The sequence below is a fragment of the Coregonus clupeaformis genome, chromosome 8, assembly GCF_020615455.1.
Source record: "Coregonus clupeaformis isolate EN_2021a chromosome 8, ASM2061545v1, whole genome shotgun sequence".
Classification (NCBI taxonomy): domain Eukaryota; kingdom Metazoa; phylum Chordata; class Actinopteri; order Salmoniformes; family Salmonidae; genus Coregonus; species Coregonus clupeaformis.
The window spans coordinates 44,089,879-44,111,623 of NC_059199.1; the positions used below are offsets into that span (position 1 = coordinate 44,089,879).

The following is a 21,745-nucleotide window of genomic DNA, read 5'->3' on the forward strand; positions in this document are numbered from 1 at the left end:
ATTGAGCATGTTTGGGATGCTCTGGATTTACCTGTACGACAGCGTGTTCCAGTTCCCGCCAATATCCAGCAACTTTGCACAGCCATTGAAGAGGATAGGGACTTCCTTCCACAGGCCACAATCAACAGCCCGATCAACTCTATGTGAAGAAGATGTGTCACGCTGGATGAGGAAAATGGTGGTCACACCAGATACTGACTGGTTTTCTGATCCACACCCCTACTTTTTTTTTAAAGGTATCTGTGACCAACAGATGCATATCTGTATTCCCAGTCATATGAAATCCATAGATTAGGGCCTAATGCATTTATTTCAATTGACTGATTTCCTTATATGAATTATAACTCAGTAAAATCTTAGAAATTGTAGCATCTTGTGTTTATATTTTTCTTCAGTGTAGATCGAAAGACATGGAAAATGCAACAAGAGGTCAGTTTCCTTAAATCTTTAATGTAAACAGCAGGTTGAGGGGCTTTCAAACCTAGAGACGAACATCTGAAGGTATTAAATAGGGAAAATAATAAATCATATTAGAAATGACTTATGATTCACTTTTAAATACATTTACATGAACCTCCAAATTGACGGCCACATAGTTCTTGAAAACAAACAAAGAACAACTTCCCTTTACTAAAAACGCAAACATCCCCAATACTGACTACTTGGCAGCATCACAAATATCACAAAATTACACCATCAGCTTAACAAAGTTTTTTTTTGTTGCTCAATATTGCTTTGAAATGTTACAGCAGTCGTAATCGAGCATGGTCGAACGGTATCAAGTTGGAGGAAAGAGAGATGTGTATGTCTGAGCAAGCATGTATTACAGTTGTGTGTGTTTGTTTGGGCTAAGCCAGTGTGTGAGTATAAAGCATGCTCAAAGCAGCCGTGATATAGGGATAGAAGACTTCAGGAACTTCAGAGGCAGTTTCCCGTATTGTATTACAGTGCCAGGTTTTAGAACAACACACTTATTGTAACAGTCTACACAGTATGTGAAGTATGGAGTACGGTACCTGGGAGAAAAGTGTTAATACACACTTCATCATCTTAAATACACTTGATCTTTTCTTCCTCTCAGAGACATTAGCTGCCACGTAAGTGTGAATGGGAGACCGAGTCTGCGTCTGAAATGGCGACCCTATTCCCTATATAGTGCACTACTTTATTCCCTATATAGTGCACTAAAAGTAGTGCACTATATCGGGAATACGGTGCCATTTTGGATGCACACAGAACGTTGGAGAGCTAAAGACTAATGTCCCCAACACGTCTTTATATTTTTATAAAACGCCCCACCTCCTCTCATCCAACAGCCTTTAGAAAATGAACAAAACGAAAAAGGTCAACCAAGCGTTTATCAACAAACCCCAAGCAAATGACAGATGCTTCAGTAAAGAAGGAGTGAAGAGTGAGCAGGGTTGAGACGAGAAGAACACTGTGAAGACATCTTGGAGAGTGATGACCAAACAACAACGTTTAGAGAACGTTGAGAATGTTAGAAGAACATCTCTGGTTTAGGACCCAAAGGACCCATATGGATGCTTCCTGGTTTGGCCTCCATGGTGACGTGATGGTTCAGTCAGTGGGCCACCTAGTGACGCAAAGAGTCATTAAGTGCTGCAAACCTATTAAATTGCGCCCTTTAATTCAAAAAGGAAGTTTAGCAAGTATAGCAAGAAGGAAGGAAACTTGTTCAATAGAATCCCTTTTCTGTCGTTCATAATTTTCATCGTCATTAGTTTATTTTTATTTTCTCCAGTTGCCGTTTTAGGAAAGAGAGAGTTGGTTGTTCCAGTACAGTAGCTAGGGGATTTTGATTGGTTGGTTAGTTAGTTGCAATCATAAACAAAGTCATAGTTGCTAGGCTCCTTGGGAATTGGGGGAGGGGCCTCTGGAATCTGGATGTTCTCCAAGTCGAGGAGGCGGAGCTTCATCTCCATGGAGAGCAGGGTGTCCATGTCTGACTTGGTGAAGTCACTGGTCATCTCTTTTCCCAGGAGGGCGTTCAGACCGTCCGTCCACACACAGTACTGAGGAGAGACAGGAGAGGATGAGTACACACAAACACACATACAACCTTTACAGCAGTGTATTAACATAAAGTCTCCCACGTCGTGCTTGAGAGTGGACGACCTCCATTGACTTCCTCTCACTCCATCTCTGAAACCCGTCATTGGCTGGGTGACTGTGCCAACTGCTCAGTGCTTACCTCATGCTTGTCCGGAGCGATGAAGTTTAAATACTCGTCTGACTCGTAGAGGACGGAGAAGGCCAGCTCCAGAACCTCCTGTAGCGAGAGAGAGAGGGGGAGGGAGAGAAAGGGGGAGGGACAGAGTGATAGAGGGTGATAAGGAGGGAGAGAGAGCGGGGAGAAAGAGAGGAGGGGAAGGGAGAGAAGGAGAAGAGAGAGAGACAGAGGGAGTTAAAATGTAGCACTGTCACCAACATGCTAATGAGCTCCTCTCCTCTCCAGCGTGTGCGTCCCTCCCACTGTGCCTCTTTAACACGTTCTCTCCCCAGCCACTCCAACACCAGATGGTTTGGCTGCCATGTGTGTACCGGCGCCACATGCTGGGTGCCAGGGGACAGGGGACGGACACACTAAGCAGGGGGACAACTAGGGGACAAACTGGGACGGAAAAGCACTTTGAGACGTCCGGTTATCCAACACAGGAGAAAAGCTGCCCCTAAAGTCTAGCTTAATCCTTAGAGGGAAAACAAACAAAAGCTGACTTTCGATCAGTTTATTGTGTTCTCCACACTGGTCAGCAGTACACAGGGAATAGGGTGCCATTTGGTACGCAAACAATGAGTCACTCAGAGGGGGAATGCACAGGGACCCCTGAGAGAATTCCACACAGAGAACACTGAAGGAGAGCTGATGTCTCATTTGTTCAAATCTGTTACGGCTCCTTTGAAACAGATGTCTCTCGCTTGTCCTCAAATGCCGCAGAACTGCTAAAAAAATTCTGTAGCAAATGGCACGCAACCACATAGATAGTGGACACCTACAGTATGAACCCTATGACCTATATAGTACACTACCTTTGACAAAGGCCCATAGGGAATAGGGTACCATTAGAGACGAATCCTAGGTCTATGGCTGCGCTGCCCGGGACCAGAGAGGTTACTTTTTCTGTCTTACAGCTTGAGTAATGAATGCTGCTCCGCTCGTGTTCCCATTCAAACAGCCCAAACAAGGGCCAGCCATCCATCCAGCCAGCCAGCCCACAGACCTGTAGGCCCATTCTTTCAGACACCAGATTTATCGACAGAGTAATAAAGGTCCAGGCGAGGGAGGAGCGGTGCTCCTTTGTCTTCAAGGCTATATTTACAGGACATAATCTGTCAGTGTCAGCAGAATGTATTGGTTTCTAGTCACTACCGAGGCAGGACCTGCAGAGGCTGGGGCCTACGTACCAGCACACAGGCTGGCAGGACTAAACACAAGTTCACCTTCTATACATAGAAGATCAAATCGGATTTGTTACATGCGCCGAATACAACCAGTGTAGACCTTACAGTGAAATGCTTACTTACAAGCCCTTAACCAACAATGCAGTTTTAAGAAAAATAAGTGTGTAAAAAATAGATAAGTAAAATATAAAAACAAATAATTAAAGAGCAGCAGTAAAATAACAGTAGCAAGGCTATATACAGGGGGTACCGGTACAGAGTCAATGTGCGGGAGTACAGGTGAGTCGAGGTAATATGTACATACAGTATCTCACAAAAGTGAGTACACCCCTCACATTTTTGTAAATATTTGAGTATATCTTTTCATGTGACAACACTGAAGAAATGACACTTTGCTACAATGTAAAGTAGTGAGTGTACATCTTGTATAACAGTGTAAATTTGCTGTCCCCTCAAAATAACACAACACACAGCCATTCATGTCTAAATCGCTGGCAACAAAAGTGAGTGCACCCCTAAGTGAAAATGTCCAAATTGGGCCCAAAGTGTCAATATTTTGTGTGGCCACCATCATTTTCCAGCACTGCCTTAACCCTCTTGGGCATGGAGTTCACCAGAGCTTCACAGGTTGCCACTGGAGTCCTCTTCCACTCCTCCATGACAACATCACGGAGCTGGTGGATGTTAGAGACCTTGCACTTCTCCACCTTCCGTTTGAGGATGCCCCACAGATGCTCAATACGGTTTAGGTCTGGAGACATGCTTGGCCAGTCCATCACCTTTACCCTCAGCTTCTTTAGCAAGGCGGTGGTCGTCTTGGAGGTGTGTTTGGGGTCGTTATCATGTTGGAATACTGCCCTGCGGCCCAGTCTCCGAAGGGAGGGGATCATGCTCTGCTTCAGTATGTCACAGTACATGTTGGCATTCATGATTCCCTCAATGAACTGTAGCTCCCCAGTGCCGGCAGCACTCATGCAGCCCCAGACCATGACACTCCCACCATCATGTTTGACTGCAGGCAAGACACACTTGTCTTTGTACTCCTCACCTGGTTGCCGCCACACACGCTTGACACCATCTGAACCAAATAAGTTTATCTTGGTCTCATCAGACCACAGGACATGGTTCCAGTAATCCATGTCCTTAGTCTGCTTGTCTTCAGCAAACTGTTTGCGGGCTTTCTTGTGCATCATCTTTAGAAGAGGCTTCCTTCTGGGACGACAGCCATGCAGACCAATTTGATGCAGTGTGCGGCGTATGGTCTGAGCACTGACAGGCTGACCCCCCCCACCCCTTCAATCGCTGCAGCAATGCTGGCAGCACTCATACGTCTATTTCCCAAAGACAACCTCTGGATATGATGCTGAGCACGTTCACTCAACTTCTTTGGTCGACCATGGCGAGGCCTGTTCTGAGTGGAACCTGTCCTGTTAAACCGTTGTATGGTCTTGGCCACCGTGCTGCAGCTCAGTTTCAGGGTCTTGGCAATCTTCTTATAGCCCAGGCCATCTTTATGTAGAGCAACAATTCTTTTTTTCAGATCCTCAGGGAGTTATTTTCCATGAGGTGCCATGTTGAACTTCCAGTGACCAGTATGAGGGAGTGTGAGAGCGATGACACCAGATTTAACACACCTGCTCCCCATTCACACCTGAGACCTTGTAACACTAACGAGTCACATGACACCGGGGAGTGAAAATGGCTAATTGGGCCTATTTGGACATTTTCACTTAGGGGTGTACACATTTTTGTTGCCAGCGGTTTAGACATTAATGGCTGTGTGTTGTGTTATTTTGAGGGGACAGAAAATTTACACTATTATACAAGCTGTACATTCACTACTTTACATTGTAGCAAAGTGTCATTTCTTCAGTGTTGTCACATGAAAAGATATACTCAAATATTTACAAAAATGTGAGGGGTGTACTCACTTTTGTGAGATACTGTATGTAGAGTTAAAGTGACTATGCATAGATAATAAACAGAGAGTGGCAGCAGCGTAAAAGATGGAGGGGGGGGAACAATGCAAATAGTCTGGGTGGCCATTTGACTAGCTGTTCAGGAGTTTTATGGCTTGGGGGTAGAAGCTGTTAAGAAGCCTTTTGGATCTAGACTTGGCGCTCCGGTACCGCTTGCAGTGCAGTAGCTAGAGAGAACAGTCTATGGCTAGGGTGGCTGGAGTCTTTGACAATTTTTAGGGCCTTCCTCTGACACCGCCTGGTGTAGAGGTCCTGGATGGCAGGATGCTTGGCCCAAGTGATGTACTGAATGGCCTAGTCAAAGTCCAGACCTAATCCCAATTGAAATGTTATGGCAGGACTGGAAACGAGCAGTTCATGCTTGAAAAACCATAAATGTCGCTGTGTTAAAGCAGTTCTGCATGCAAGAGTGGGCCAAAATTCCTCCACAGCGACGTAAGAGACTGATTGATCAACAACTACAAGTTGCGTTTGGTTGGAGTAATTGCAGCTAAAGGTGGCACAACCAGTTATTGAGTGTAAGGGGGCAATTGGGTGTTGCATAACTTTGTTTATGATATAAATGAAATAAGTATGTAATTGTTGTGTTATTTGTTCACTCAGGTTCCCTTTATCTATTATTCAGTTTTGGTTGAAGATCTGATAACATTCAGTATCAAAAATACCTAAAAGTTTAGAAAGGGGGCAAATACTTTTTCATAGCACTGTATACTGTACTGTTATATAGGACACATATACACAGACATATACTGTTATATTAGACACAGAAACACAGATCCTGTTATATAAGACACAGATACACAGACATATACTGTACTGTTATATAAGACACAGATACACAGATCCTGTTATATAAGACACAGATACACTGACAGATACTGTTATATAAGACACAGATACACAGACAGATACTGTACTGTTATATAAGGCACACATTCACAGACAGATACTGTTATATAAGACACACATACACAGACAGATACTGTTATATAAGACACACATACACAGACAGATACTGTTATATAAGACACAGAAACACAGACAGATACTGTTATCAAAGACACACATAAACAGACAGATACTGTTACATAAGACACAGACAGCTACTGTACGCACACTCACCTTGTTCTGCTTCAAAGCTCCCTTCTCCTTCATGTGAGGGCAGTCCTTACCAGTGACCACCGCTTTGATATCGGCCACAGGCACTACAGGAGGAGGAAGAGGAGGAGGAGGAGGAAGAGAGGAACATCAACATCATGAATAACATCCTGTCATAATCATCCGTTAGATTTAGTGTCAACTACTATTCTGTTGACATGCTACATGAACTACTAACAACGTCAGTAACAACCATCTTCATCAGGCACCCTGGCAGTAAACTATTCTTTTGCAAGTTGCACTTGGCTTAAAAAAAAAAAAAACTGACAGTCAGTTTGTTTGACCCAGAGCAGTACTTGTGTTGCTACTACTCACATTTTTCCTGTAGAGAGTCATGGGGCACCTCTCCCTGAGGGCTCTCCTCCAGATCTCCATAGTGCAGGACTTTATGGTTCGGAGACAGTCGACAGTACCAGAACTTATCTATGGAGAGAGAGAGAAAGATAGAGGGGGGGAGTGGGAGAGAAAGATAGAGGGGGGGGAGAAAGATAGGGGGGGTAGAGAGAGTTAGAGAGGGGGAGAGAGAGAGAAAGAGAGTGGAAGAGGGGGAGAGAGAGAAAGATAGAGGAGCGGAGAGAGAGAGTGGGAGAGAGAAAGATAGAGTGGGAGAGGGGGAGAGAGAGAGAAAGATGGAGAGAGAGAGAACTAGGGTTCATGTCAAGATCGACAGATAAAAATAGCAAATCAGTGTATGATGAGGGAGGATAGGACCAGCATAGAAGACCAACAAACCTGTGAAACAGACACTAATAAACCTAGATGCTGTATGAACTGTATTGACCAGAACCACCCAAAGCAGCAACACCAAACACAACAACCCTAACACTATCCCATATGGACAGTCAGACACAGACAGTTAGTGGCACCTGATTCAGGTGTGATATATGATATACTTTATTGTCCCAGAGGGGACATTTGTGTGATACTGCTTCCACATAAATACACAAACACATAGAACAACAGCCTATCATACACCCCCCTCCCAGCCCACACAAAAAGTTGAGAAATTCATGTCAGGCCAGGCTGTGACTAGGTGGCAGTTCCACATGATGAAGGCCTACAGGCCAGGCTCCAGTCCGTTATTGCCGTCTCCCTCCGTCTCCCCTGCTGTTTAGCAGTTTTATTGACAGGGGGACAAAAGAATGTTTATATCTGTTCAGCCTGCATCCAGGCACCCTATAACGCCTTCCTGATGGCATCATCTGGAACTCTGTGTTCAGTGCTGTGTGGGGTCTGATATGACCTTTCTGGCCTGTCTGATGATGGTCTCCTGGAAAATGTTCTCACTGTGTACCACTATGGGTCTGTGGTGTGTGATGTTATCATGGGCTCTATTGTCTGATGTTATCATGAGCTGGGATTCTCTGCCTCTGACCCTATTACAGGGGCTGAGTCATTGGCTTAGTAGTGCTCTTCCATGCCGTCCCTAGGAGGGGTGCATCACTTGAGTGGGTTGAGTCACAGACGTGATCTTCCTGTATGGTTTTGCGCCCCCTCGGGCTCGTGCGGTGGAGTAGATCTTCGTGGGCTATACTCAGCCTTGTCTCAGGGTAGTAAGTTGGTGGTCTGTTGGTATCCCTCTAGTGGTGTGGGGGCTGTGCTTTGGCAAAGTGGGTGGGGTTATATCCTGCCTGGTTGGCCCTGTCCGGGGGTATCGTCAGACGGGGCCACAGTGTCCCCCGACCCTCAGCCTCCAGTATCTATGCTGCAATAGTCTATATGCCGGGGGGCTAGGGTCAGTCTGTCCTATCTGGTGTATTTCTCCTGTCTTATCTGGTGTCCTGTGTAAATGTATGTATGCTCCCTCTAATTCTCTCTCTCTCCCCTCCCGGAGGACCTGAGGCCTAGGACCATGCCTCACTACCTGACCTGATCAAATCAAATCAAATCAAATTTTATTGGTCACATGCGCCGAATACAACAGGTGCAGACATTACAGTGAAATGCTTACTTACAGCCCTTAACCAACAGTGCATTTATTTTAAACAAAAAAGTAAGAATAAAACAACAACAAAAAAAGTGTTGAGAAAAAAAGAGCAGAAGTAAAATAAAGTGACAGTAGGGAGGCTATATATACAGTAAAATAAAGTGACAGTAGGGAGGCTATATATACAGGGGGGTACCGTTGCAGAGTCAATGTGCGGGGGCACCGGCTAGTTGAGGTAGTTGAGGTAATATGTACATGTGGGTAGAGTTAAAGTGACTATGCATAAATACTTACTTAACAGAGTAGCAGCAGCGTAAAAAGGATGGGGTGGGGGGGCAGTGCAAATAGTCCGGGTAGCCATGATTAGCTGTTCAGGAGTCTTATGGCTTGGGGGTAGAAGCTGTTGAGAAGTCTTTTGGACCTAGACTTGGCACTCCGGTACCGCTTGCCGTGCGGTAGCAGAGAGAACAGTCTATGACTAGGGTTCCTCCTGGCTGTCCCCAGTCCACCTGGTCGTGCTGCTGCTCCAGTTTCAGCTGTTCTGCCTGCAGCTAGGGAACCCTGACCTGTTCACTGGACGTGCTACCTTGTCCCAGACGTGCTGTGTTCTCTCTCTCTCTCTACCGCACCTGCTGTCTTGACCTCTAAATGCTCGGCTATGAAAAGCCAACTGACATTTACTCCTGAGGTACTGACCTGTTGCACCCTCTACAACCCTGCTGGTCATCTATGAACATTTGAACATCTTGAAGAACAATCTGGCCTTAATGGCCATGTACTCTTATAATCTCCACCCGGCACAGCCAGAAGAGGACTGGCCACTCCTCAGAGCCTGGTTCCTCTCTAGGTTTCTTCCTAGGGAGTGTTTCCTAGCCACCGTGCTTCTACATCTGCATTGCTTGCTGTTTGGGGTTTTAGGCTGGGTTTCTGTATAGCACTTTGTGACATCTGCTGATGTAAAAAGGTCTTTATAAATACATTTGACTGATTGACTGATTGATGTGTGTGATGTTATCATGGGCTGTGGTGTGTGATGTTCTCATGGGCTGTGGTGTGTGATGTTCTCATGGGCTGTGGTGTGTGATGTTCTCATTGGCTGTGTTGTGTGATGTTATCATTGGCTGTGTTGTGTGATGTTCTCATGGGCTGTGTTGTGTGATGTTCTCATGGGCTGTGGTGTGTGATGTTCTCATGTGTCTGAGGTGGCTAGCGTAACTGATAGCACCGGGGTGCTATCGCCCGCTGGGCAGTTGGGTCCGTCTGGCACACAGACTGGCATGCCTGGGCACTGTGGGCAGGGCTCCCGTAGAGCAAGGCCTGGCACTTTATTCTCTACCCATTATGCACGTCCCTGGAAGAGCAAAACTAGGCTGGGGACTGGGGAGGGTTGGTTGGCGCACGCATTGGCGACACAGTCCAAATCCTAATTGCTGAGAATAGACATTTGGCAGCAGGGAGGCTGGCGCTGGTCTGTGGGGAGTGGCTGTGTCGTGCCTAGTGTGGTGTGAGAAGAGAGACTGACTGCTTAGGGAGTGCAGAGAGAGAGTGAGGGAGGAGAGAGAGCGAGAGGATTTAGACTGGAGATATCTAGCCTCCAGATAGAATGCTGCTCAGATTGTCTTATCTTATGGGATGTTGTTGTTTCTGTTCCTCAGCTGTTGGAGATACTACACAGCCATCTGAAGCTCATCTCCAATTCATCATTTATTTCATATCTACATAATTGACTAAGAAAATATTTGTTTGATGTTTTTGGATGCACTTTTGGTACACGTGATGCATGCATACAACATTTTTTATTTTATTTTTTATTTTACCTTTATTTAACTAGGCAAGTCAGTTAAGAACAAATTCTTATTTACAATGACGGCCTACACCGGCCAAACCCGGACGACGCTGGGCCAATTGTGCGCCGCCCTATGGGACTCCCAATCACGGCCGGTTGTGATACAGCCTGGAATCGAACCAGGGGGTCTGTAGTGACGCCTCAAGCACTGAGATGCAGTGCCTTAGACCACTGCTCCACTCGGGAGCCCATAATGGCACTTGTATCCATATTTCTTGTAATTATTTTTATGTAGACATATACAGTGGGGAAAAAAAGTATTTAGTCAGCCACCAATTGTGCAAGTTCTCCCACTTAAAAAGATGAGAGAGGCCTGTAATTTTCATCATAGGTACACGTCAACTATGACAGACAAATTGAGAAAAAAACTCCAGAAAATCACATTGTAGGATTTTTAATGAATTTATTTGCAAATTATGGTGGAAAATAAGTATTTGGTCACCTACAAACAAGCGAGATTTCTGGCTCTCACAGACCTGTAACTTCTTCTTTAAGAGGCTCCTCTGTCCTCCACTCGTTACCTGTATTAATGGCACCTGTTTGAACTTGTTATCAGTATAAAAGACACCTGTCCACAACCTCAAACAGTCACACTCCAAACTCCACCAAGACCAAAGAGCTGTCAAAGGACACCAGAAACAAAATTGTAGACCTGCACCAGGCTGGGAAGACTGAATCTGCACTAGGTAAGCAGCTTGGTTTGAAGAAATCAACTGTGGGAGCAATTATTAGGAAATGGAAGACATACAAGACCACTGATAATCTCCCTCGATCTGGGGCTCCACGCAAGATCTCACCCCGTGGGGTCAAAATGATCACAAGAACGGTGAGCAAAAATCCCAGAACCACACAGGGGGACCTAGTGAATGACCTGCAGAGAGCTGGGACCAAAGTAACAAAGCCTACCATCAGTAACACACTACGCCGCCAGGGACTCAAATCCTGCAGTGCCAGACGTGTCCCCCTGCTTAAGCCAGTACATGTCCAGGCCCGTCTGAAGTTTGCTAGAGTGCATTTGGATGATCCAGAAGAGGATTGGGAGAATGTCATATGGTCAGATGAAACCAAAATATAACTTTTTGGTAAAAACTCAACTCGTCGTGTTTGGAGGACAAAGAATGCTGAGTTGCATCCAAAGAACACCATACCTACTGTGAAGCATGGGGGTGGAAACATCATGCTTTGGGGCTGTTTTTCTGCAAAGGGACTAGGACGACTGATCCGTGTAAAGGAAAGAATGAATGGGGCCATGTATCGTGAGATTTTGAGTGAAAACCTCCTTCCATCAGCAAGGGCATTGAAGATGAAACGTGGCTGGGTCTTTCAGCATGACAATGATCCCAAACACACCGCCCGGGCAACGAAGGAGTGGCTTCGTAAGAAGCATTTCAAGATCCTGGAGTGGCCTAGCCAGTCTCCAGATCTCAACCCCATAGAAAATCTTTGGAGGGAGTTGAAAGTCCGTGTTGCCCAGCGACAGCCCCAAAACATCACTGCTCTAGAGGAGATCTGCATGGAGGAATGGGCCAAAATACCAGCAACAGTGTGTGAAAACCTTGTGAAGACTTACAGAAAACGTTTGACCTGTGTCATTGCCAACAAAGGGTATATAACAAAGTATTGAGAAACTTTTGTTATTGACCAAATACTTATTTTCCACCATAATTTGCAAATAAATTCATTAAAAATCCTAAAATGTGATTTTCTGGAGAAAAAAAATCTCAATTTGTCTGTCATAGTTGACGTGTACCTATGATGAAAATTACAGGCCTCTCTCATCTTTTTAAGTGGGAGAACTTGCACAATTGGTGGCTGACTAAATACTTTTTTCCCCCACTGTATACGTACCTTTATTTGCCACATACTGTAGGCATCTGTACTTGAAAGACAGGTGCCCCAGACTGCTGTTTGTCAGCTACAGTGCCTTCAGAAAGTATTCACACCCCTTGACTTATTCCACATTTTGTTGTGTTACAGCCTGAATTCAAAATGGATGAAATAGGTTTTTTCCCCTCACCCATATACACACACACAATACCCCATAATGACAAAGTGAAAACATGTTTTTAGAAACTTTTGCAAATCTATTGAAAATGAAATACAGAAATATATAATTTACTTAAGTATTCACACCCCCGAGTCAATACATGTTAGAATCACCTTTGGCAGCGATTACAGTGGTGAGTTTTTCTTGGTAAGTCTCTAAGAGCTTTGCACACCTGGATTGTACAATATTTGTACATTATTCTTTTAAAAATTCTTTAAGCTCTGTCAAGTGGGTTGTTGGTCATTGCTAGACAGTCATTTTCAAGTCTTGCCAAAGATTTTCATGCCAAATTAAGTCAAAACTGTAACTAGGCCACTGAGGAACATTCAATGTCGTCTTGGTAAGCAACCCCAGTGTATATTTGGCCTTGTGCTTTAGGTTATTACCTGCTGAAACCTGAATTTGTCTCCCAGTGTTTGTTGGAAAGCAGACAACCAGGTTTTCCTCTAGGATTTTGCCTGTGCTTAGCTCCATTCTATTTATTTATATCCTAAAAAACTCCCTAGTCCTTGCCGATGACAAGCATACCCATAGCATGATGCATCCACCACCATGCTTGAAAATATGAAGTGTTGTACTCAGCAATGTGTTGTGTTGGATTTGCCCCAAACATAACGCTTTGTATTCAGGACATAAAGTTAATTTCTTTGCCACATTTCTTGCAGTTTTACTTTAGTGCTTTATTGCACATTTTTGTATACCCTTTTTCTCCCCAATTTCGTGATTACGATCTTGTCTCATCGCTGCAACTCCCCAAACTGCGTCATGCATCCTCCAAAACATGACACGCCAAGCCGCGCTTCTTAACACCCGCTCGCTTAACCCGGAAGCCAGCTGCACCAATGTGTTAGGAGGAAACACTGTTTAACTGATGACCGAAGTCCGCCTGCAGGCGCCCGGCCCGCCACAAGGAGTCGCTAGAGCGCGATGAGCCAAGTAAAGCCCTACCCGGCCAAACCCTCCCCTAACCCGGACGATGCTGGGCCAATTGTGCGCCGCTCTATGGGACTCCCGGTCACGGCCGGTTATGGGACACCATCCAAAGTGTAATTAATAACTTCACCATGCTCAAAGGGATATTCAATGTCTGCTTTTTTTATTTGAACTATCTACCAATATGTGCCCTTAGGAAGCATTGGAAAACCTCCCTGGTCTTTGTGGTTGAATCTGTGTTTGAAACTGCTCGACAGAGGGACCCTACAGATAGTTGTATGTGTGGGGTACAGAGATGTGATAGTCATAAAAAAATTATGTTAAACACTATTATTGCACACAGAGTGAGTCCATGCAACTTATTATGTGACTTGTTAAGCACTTGCCATAACAAAGGGGTTGAATACGTATTGACTCAAGACATTTCAGCTTTCATTTTAATACATTTGAAAAAAATTATAAAAACATAATGTGTGTAGGCCAGTGACACAAAATCTCAATTTAATCAATTTTAAATTCAAGCTGTAACACAACAAAATGTGGAAAAAGTCAAGGGGTGTGAATACTTTCTGAAGGCACTGTAGGTACTCAGCTTTTAGAGATTCCCTAAATACTGTTCCGGCCTCACACTTAGCGATGGAAGGGAGACTCAAGCCTCCATTTGTATATGATTATTGTATGTGTAAATATGATTTGAGAGGAGTCGTTTAGGGATGAAGCACTTGGAAAGTGCCGGGTGGAGGTGTGGGTGTGTCTTCAGATGGGAGGATATTGAGGCAATAATAATTATTCAGTTGTGCTCACTCAGGTACTCTACAGTGTGGTGTCAGACAGCCAACAGCCTATAGGCCCTGGGCTGGGACCACAGCGTGTGTGTGTGTGTGTTTGTGTGCGTGAGAGAGAGCAAGAGACAGAGACAGAAGCTGTTTATGTCAGTTTAGGGGAGAGACTGAGGAGGACAGAGAGAGATGGAGTCTGGTCTTGGGTGGGGAGATTTAATCCTCTCCGGCTGTGAAAAGCGCAACATTATAGCTAACTAATAAGGCCTCCCCCTGTGCTGTGCTGTGCTGTGCTGTGCTCTCCTCTCCTCTCTCCCCTCTCCCCTCTCCTCTACTCTCTCCTCTCCTCTCTCCTTGCCGTGCCCAGGCCTACACGCTAGCCAGTCAGTCAGTGTGAAAAAGGATATTAGGCTCAATGCTCCCCCAAATACTCCACTCTGAAGTGTAAAAGCTTTATCTGTCGTCTAGCTCCACAGTCATTTACAGGGAAAGGATGAACAGGCTTCCATTCCACCGCCACAGTTAAATCAAGGACAGGGAGACATATGCTGTGTCCCAAATGGCACCCTATTCCCTTAAAGTGCACTTATTTTGACCAGGACCCATAGGGCTCTGGTCAAAAGTAGTGTACTATATAGGGAATAGGGTGCCATTTTGGAACACAGCCATAACCTAAGCTTCTACTGAAAGGAGGGATTTTTATTTTACTGTTAATAAAAGCTATGTAGAATGTAATGGGACCTGGGACACACGACGTGAACAAATTCCTAAGACAAAAGAGGAGTCACTGACAGATAAAACGCCCACAATTCCCTCATACATCCGAAGCACTGAAGGAACTGGTTCTATCTGGGTCCAAAGGCTCTGAAGAGTCACGCTAACCAACCTCATGTCCATTCCAGAACTCTGAGATGACCGGGGAAGAGCTTTAGAAGCCCGGCCGGGAATGTAATTAGGCCGTTCCTCCATTACTAAAATCGATTCATGCACTTTAGAGCAATGAGGCTCAGTGGTACTGTAGAGCTGGGGACAGAAACCGTTCCAGACAAAAAGGCAAGAGCCACACAGCTCAGATATTAGCTGCTTTTGGAAGCAGTAGGCTGTCTTAGTAAGTTCCTGACACTGTGTTATACACTGACTATACAAAACATTAAGGACACCTGCTCTTTCCTTGACATAGACTGACCAGGTGAATCCAGGTGAAAGCTATGATCCCTTATTGATGTCACTTGTTAAATCCACTTCAAATCAGTGTAGATGAAGGGGAGGAGACAAAAGCTTAATTTTTAAGCTTTGAGACATGGATTGTGCATGTGTGCCATTCAGAAGGTGAATGGTCAAGACAAAAGATTTCAGTGCCTTTGAACGGGGTATGGTAGTAGGTGCCTGGTGCACCGGTTTGAGTGTGTCAATAACTGCAATGCTACTGGGTTTTTCACCTCAACAATTTCCAGTGTGTATCAAGAATGGTCCACCACCCAAAGGACATCCAGCCAACTTGACTCAACTGTGGGAAGCATTGGAGTCAACATGGGCCAGCATCCCTGTGGAACGCTTTTGACACCTTGTAGAGTCCATGCCCCGACGAATTGAGGCTGTTCTGAGGGTAAAAGGGAGTATGGGGAGGTGCAACTCAATTAGGAAGGTGTTCTTTATGTTTGGTTTGGCACACCTGTATTTGTGCGTGTGTACGTGTGTGTTTTCTGGATTCACAGCGCCAGGGCCATTACTGACCACAAAGGCAAATAGTGACTGAAGAGGCAGTCCAAGTAATTAGTGTGTGTGCATGTATGTGTTACCCCCACCTTGCCTCCGGCGGCTGCTGATCTTCCTGAAACAGGTTCCGTCACACAGACGGTTGAGCCTCTGTTGTTTGATCAGCTCCATGATCTCTGGCTGGATCTTCTCCCGCAGCTCCCTACGGACAAGACATATAAACAGTCAGTCAGTCACAGAGAGAACAGAAACCAGTCAGTCCGTAACACAGAGAAAACAGCGCCCACATAGTCCCACAGCTCCACAGCCAGTCAGGACGCTGCTGTGGAAAGAACAGCCAATCAGAGGGCTGCTGTGGAAAGAACAGCCAATTAGGTGGCTGCTGTGGAGCTGATTGTCGAAACAGATTCTCTTTCTCATTAGGTCAGTCTCTCTGTGCCTTTCCCTAGCAATTATTTTCACTGGCTCTGTGCTTTCTGATCATCAGTGGACCAAGTCATTACATTGATCTGTAGTTGGATGTTGAGTAGACATACATGTAAGGGTGAAGTTTCCCCTAGGTACAGATCTAGGATCAGCTTCCCCTCCCCCAATCCTAGTGGGGAAAATGCTAAACTGACCCAAGATCAGCGTCTAGGGGCAACTTCACCCCACTCTGATAACTAACGGTCAGTGGGAGAGGACGCTAAGGAATGGATTCAGTTACTGTACATGTAATGACAGCTAGGGCATTTGATGTATAACATTTGCGTGGGAATAATCTATATGGCTCGACTCCCATAGTGAAATTGTCTTTGTCTGTGGCCGTGCCTGTGTCGCAGACGTTTGGCACTGCCATTTTATAAATCAGATTCATTGTAGCTCAATCTCATTCACTATTCACCTCTGAAAATCACCAAAATTAGCTAAATAAGCTATTTCCAAGGCTACATACCATAGATAATACTCTAGATTGGCTAGTATCAAATGTACTTGGACACAGAGTATAAAGTGGCAGGACCCACTGAGATGGGAGTGGAATCCAAATAGAAAATGGAAACGTACTTCATATTTAAGTGTGAAATATTGAACCAAAATTATATGGAGGATTCGAGAATTAATTATAAATGATATTTCTCCCCTTCTATACAGTTACTGTATTGTAGATTACATTAGGTAAAGCTGTACATTAAGTGCATAACTTTTGACGAGGGCCCTATGTAGGGAATAGGGTACCATTTGGGACGCAGCCTAACGCCTTCTCTCATAAATGTTTCCTCTGCACTAATGAATTTAATATTAATTCTTTATAAGACCCTGTTCATATAAGATGGTCTAATTTGAGTCAGTGCCTTTACGAAATGTAAATATTTCACTGGCCATTCTTTCCAGCACATTGCAAACCTAACGTTTGAACAACCCCACCTGCCCAAACATCTGACGCTTACCATCTAAAAGCTAAAACCATATCCCCTCCCTCATTTCTCCAATAACAATTACCCTTTCACATTATCATTATCAGCTTGATAAATCCCATTGTCCGGTATTGATCATTCTTCAGAGACAAAGCTGGCTGTATGAAATGATTTTCAATACAGCTAGATGCTCCATTCCTTAAAATACAGTGACAGAACAAACAATGTTCTTCATTACCATGACTTTATCCATAAGCAGTTAATGACTGCTTTAATAGAACTGAACACACACACACACTCTCTCTCTAGTCTAATGCGTTATCAGACCTTAATGGAGTATTCACTCAGAATAACATTTGTAGACAAATTCGATTTTAATGCAGATTTTCAATCATGAGGGGAACCGAACGCAGGTGTGCCATGCCAATAGCCGACATTATATGGTAAATGGATGGAAATGAGCGAGGGGTGGAGGGACGGGGGGTTCTATTAAATTAGTATTAACGAACGTGTTTCCTTTCTTCCACTTGTCTCTTGTTCCTGTTTTTGGACTGGATAAAGGATGGGGCATGAGGACATCCATGTCATGAATATTTCCTTTCTTCCCTCTCACTGCCTCAATGTTTTTCTCCTCTTTTAATGAAGGATTGGGTACATCTACCTAGAAATATCACTGACTGCTTCCTTTCTCAGGCAGTTCTATATTTTCCTATTGAGAAGACATGCACGCACGCACACACCCATCCTCACACCCACCCACTCACCCACCCACTCACCCACCCACTCAACCACCCACAGTTGACTCACAGGATAGGGCGGGACTGGAAGTCTTCTTGGTTCATCCTCTCAGACTGGCGTATCTTCAGGATCTCAGTGTAACTCAGGTTCTGCAGGCGACTCTTCAACTGGTCCAGGGAATTAGGCTTCTGTGTCAGCGCTCGCATGATCTGATCCCTCACCACCTGCATCACCTGGGAGGAGAAGAAAGAGAGGGGGATTTAGAAGAGTGGAGAGGTGGAGTGACCTTGGATGACTGGATAGGAGGTAGAGAGAGAAGGAAACCTAGGTTATACATATGGGGCTGGTTTCCCCAGACACAGATTTATCTTAGACCTGGTTTAGAAAGCATTCTCAATGGAGGTTCTTCCTTGAAAGAGCTTTTTAGGACTATGATGAATCTGTGTCTGGGAAACCGTCCCATGATGTGATATAAAAATGGCATTTTATAATTTTTTGTATTACTCGCACACAGCTATCTGAAAATATATCAAAGATGTGTCAGTGGACATTTTCACATCACTTTTTGGAGCTCTCAGGCAAACATCCCAGCTCCTCGCAAAGTGTCTGCCCTCCAGGATGTTTGCAGAGCTCAGGAGAATAGCAGAAGCTGAGCGAGAGAGTGAGAGAGAAGATCTGCGTTTGGAGGAGGGGAGGAAGTGAACGCCTGCGGCAGGAAGCCAGATGAACAAACAAACGATCAGCATATCAAAGGACCTGTCAGTCTGGGACGATACGGGCTGCTGTCACGCTCAAAAGGCACTGTCTGTGTCCCAAAAGGCACCCTATTCCCTATATAGTGCACTACTTTTGACCAGGGCCCATTGGGTGTATATAGGGAATGCAGCCCGTTTGCTCTGATTGTAGTAGCAGTGTGATCAGCGCTCACACAATTAGAGAGCCCAAATCCTTGAGTGAGCAGGTATACGAAACATGCACATTTACTCAACAGGAATTTAACAGGAGACAATTCCATCATTGATATCTAGATGAACACACCAATAACATGTTCTACTGAATGGAAGGTGTAACACGCTGTTATGACTCTAGAACAAACTCCTCTGTGACCCACATCGCGGACACAGACGCCTCGCTCCCTGATAAGTTAAACACCTTCTTCCCCGCTTCGTGGAAAACATCGTGCCGCCGACACGGGCCCCCTCCGCTAACTAGGACTGTTCTCATTCTCCGTGGCTGACGTGAGTACGTCAATTAAGCGTGTTAACCCTCGCAAGGTTGCCGGCCCAGACGGCATCCCAAGTCTCGTCCTCAGCTTGCTGGAGTGTTTACGGACATATTCAATGTCCCCATATACCAGTCTGTTGTCCCCACTTGCTTCAAGATGTCCACCATTGTTCCTTTATCCAAGAAAGCGAAGGTAACTGAACTAAATGACTTTCGCCCCGTAGCACTCACTTCTGTCAACATGAAGTACTTTGAGAGGCTAGTTAAGGACCATATCACCTCCACCTTACCCGACAACCTAGACCCACTACAATTCGCATACTGCCCCAACAGATCCATGGACGACACAATATCAATTGCACTGCACACTGCCCTATCCAACCTGGACAATATACAGTGGGGGAAAAAAGTATTTAGTCAGCCACCAATTTTGCAAGTTCTCCCACTTAAAAAGATGAGAGAGGCCTGTAATTTTCATCATAGGTACACGTCAACCATGACAGACAAAATGAGAAAAAAAAATCCAGAAAATCACATTGTAGGATTTTTAATGAATTTATTTGCAAATTATGGTGGAAAATAAGTATTTGGTCAATAACAAAAGTTTCTCAATACTTTGTTATATACCCATTGTTGGCAATGACACAGGTCAAACGTTTTCTGTAAGTCTTCACAAGGTTTTCACACACTGTTGCTGGTATTTTGGCCCATTCCTCCATGCAGATCTCCTCTAGAGCAGTGATGTTTTGGGGCTGTTGCTGGGCAACACAGACTTTCAAATCCCTCCAAAGATTTTCTATGGGGTTGAGATCTGGAGACTGGCTAGGCCACTCCAGGACCTTGAAATGCTTCTTACGAAGCCAGTCCTTCGTTGCCCGGGCGGTGTGTTTGGGATCATTGTCATGCTGAAAGACCCAGCCACGTTTCATCTTCAATGCCCTTGCTGATGGAAGGAGGTTTTCACTCAAAATCTCACGATACATGGCCCCATTCATTCTTTCCTTTACACGGATCAGTCGTCCTGGTCCCTTTGCAGAAAAACAGCCCCAAAGCATGATGTTTCCACCCCCATGCTTCACAGTAGGTATGGTGTTCTTTGGATGCAACTCAGCATTCTTTGTCCTCCAAACACGACGAGTTGAGTTTTTACCAAAAAGTTATATTTTGGTTTCATCTGACCATATGACATTCTCCCAATCCTCTTCTGGATCATCCAAATGCACTCTAGCAAACTTCAGACGGGCCTGGACATGTACTGGCTTAAGCAGGGGGACACGTCTGGCACTGCAGGATTTGAGTCCCTGGCGGCGTAGTGTGTTACTGATGGTAGGCTTTGTTACTTTGGTCCCAGCTCTCTGCAGGTCATTCACTAGGTCCCCCCGTGTTTTTGCTCACCGGTCTTATGATCATTTTGACCCCACGGGGTGAGATCTTGCGTGGAGCCCCAGATCGAGGGAGATTATCAGTGGTCTTGTATGTCTTCCATTTCCTAATAATTGCTCCCACAGTTGATTTCTTCAAACCAAGCTGCTTACCTATTGCAGATTCAGTCTTCCCAGCCTGGTGCAGGTCTACAATTTTGTTTCTGGTGTCCTTTGACAGCTCTTTGGTCTTGGCCATAGTGGAGTTTGGAGTGTGACTGTTTGAGGTTGTGGACAGGTGTCTTTTATACTGATAACAAGTTCAAACAGGTGCCATTAATACAGGTAATGAGTGGAGGACAGGGGAGCCTCTTAAAGAAGAAGTTACAGGTCTGTGAGAGCCAGAAATCTTGCTTGTTTGTAGGTGACCAAATACTTATTTTCCACCATAATTTGCCAATAAATTCATAAAAAATCCTACAATGTGATTTTCTGGATTTCTTTTCCTCAATTTGTCTGTCATAGTTGACGTGTACCTATGATGAAAATTACAGGCCTCTCTCATCTTTTTAAGTGGGAGAACTTGCACAATTGGTGGCTGACTAAATACTTTTTTCCCCCACTGTAAATAGCTTTGTAAGAATGATGTTCATCGACTACAGCTCAGCATTCAACACCATAGTGCACTCCAAGCTCATCACTAAGCTCAAGGCCCTGGGTCTGAAGCCCTCCCTGCACAAGTCCTGGACTTCCTGACGGGATGACCCCAAGTGGTGAAGGTAGGCAACACCACCTCCGCCACGCTGATCCTCAACACGGGGGCCTCACAGGGGTGCGTGCTCAGCCCCCTCCTGTACTCCTTGTTCACCCATGACTGCGTGGCCACGCACGTCTCTAACTCAATCAAGTTTGCAACAATGACAAGACAGCCTGGAGGGAGGAAGTGATGGCCCTGGCGAAGTGGTGCCAGGAAAATAACCTCTCCCTCAACGTCAACAAAACGAAGGAGCTGATTGTTGACTAGAGGAGCCAATAGCGAGAGCACACCCCCATCCACGTCGACGGGGCCGCAGTGGAGAGGGTACAAAAGTTCCTTGCCGTGCACATTACTGACAACCTGAAATGGTCCCTTCACACAGACAGTGTGGTGAAGAAGGCGCAACAGCGCCTCTTCAACATCAGGAGGCTGAAGAAATGTTGCTTGGCCCCTAAGACCCTCACAA

The 21,745-nt window shown here is 45.1% G+C and overlaps 1 protein-coding gene across 7 annotated transcripts in view; it reads right to left on the reverse strand.

The window, feature by feature from the left end:
• Window positions 1–429: 429 nt before the first annotated feature.
• Window positions 430–21,745, reverse strand: part of elmo1 (engulfment and cell motility 1 (ced-12 homolog, C. elegans)) — a 191,106-nt gene continuing 169,790 nt past the window's right edge. For all 7 annotated transcript variants that reach the window (XM_041883500.2, XM_041883495.2, XM_041883496.2 and 4 more), the window contains 6 exons: window positions 18,007–18,170; window positions 15,895–16,007; window positions 6,873–6,980; window positions 6,522–6,604; window positions 2,213–2,290; window positions 430–2,033 (listed from right to left, as the gene is read on the reverse strand). In XM_041883500.2, the coding sequence (XP_041739434.1) occupies window positions 1,833–2,033; window positions 2,213–2,290; window positions 6,522–6,604; window positions 6,873–6,980; window positions 15,895–16,007; window positions 18,007–18,170 (747 nt within the window). In that variant the 3' untranslated portion in view covers window positions 430–1,832. The remainder of the gene's footprint in view (window positions 2,034–2,212; window positions 2,291–6,521; window positions 6,605–6,872; window positions 6,981–15,894; window positions 16,008–18,006; window positions 18,171–21,745) is intronic.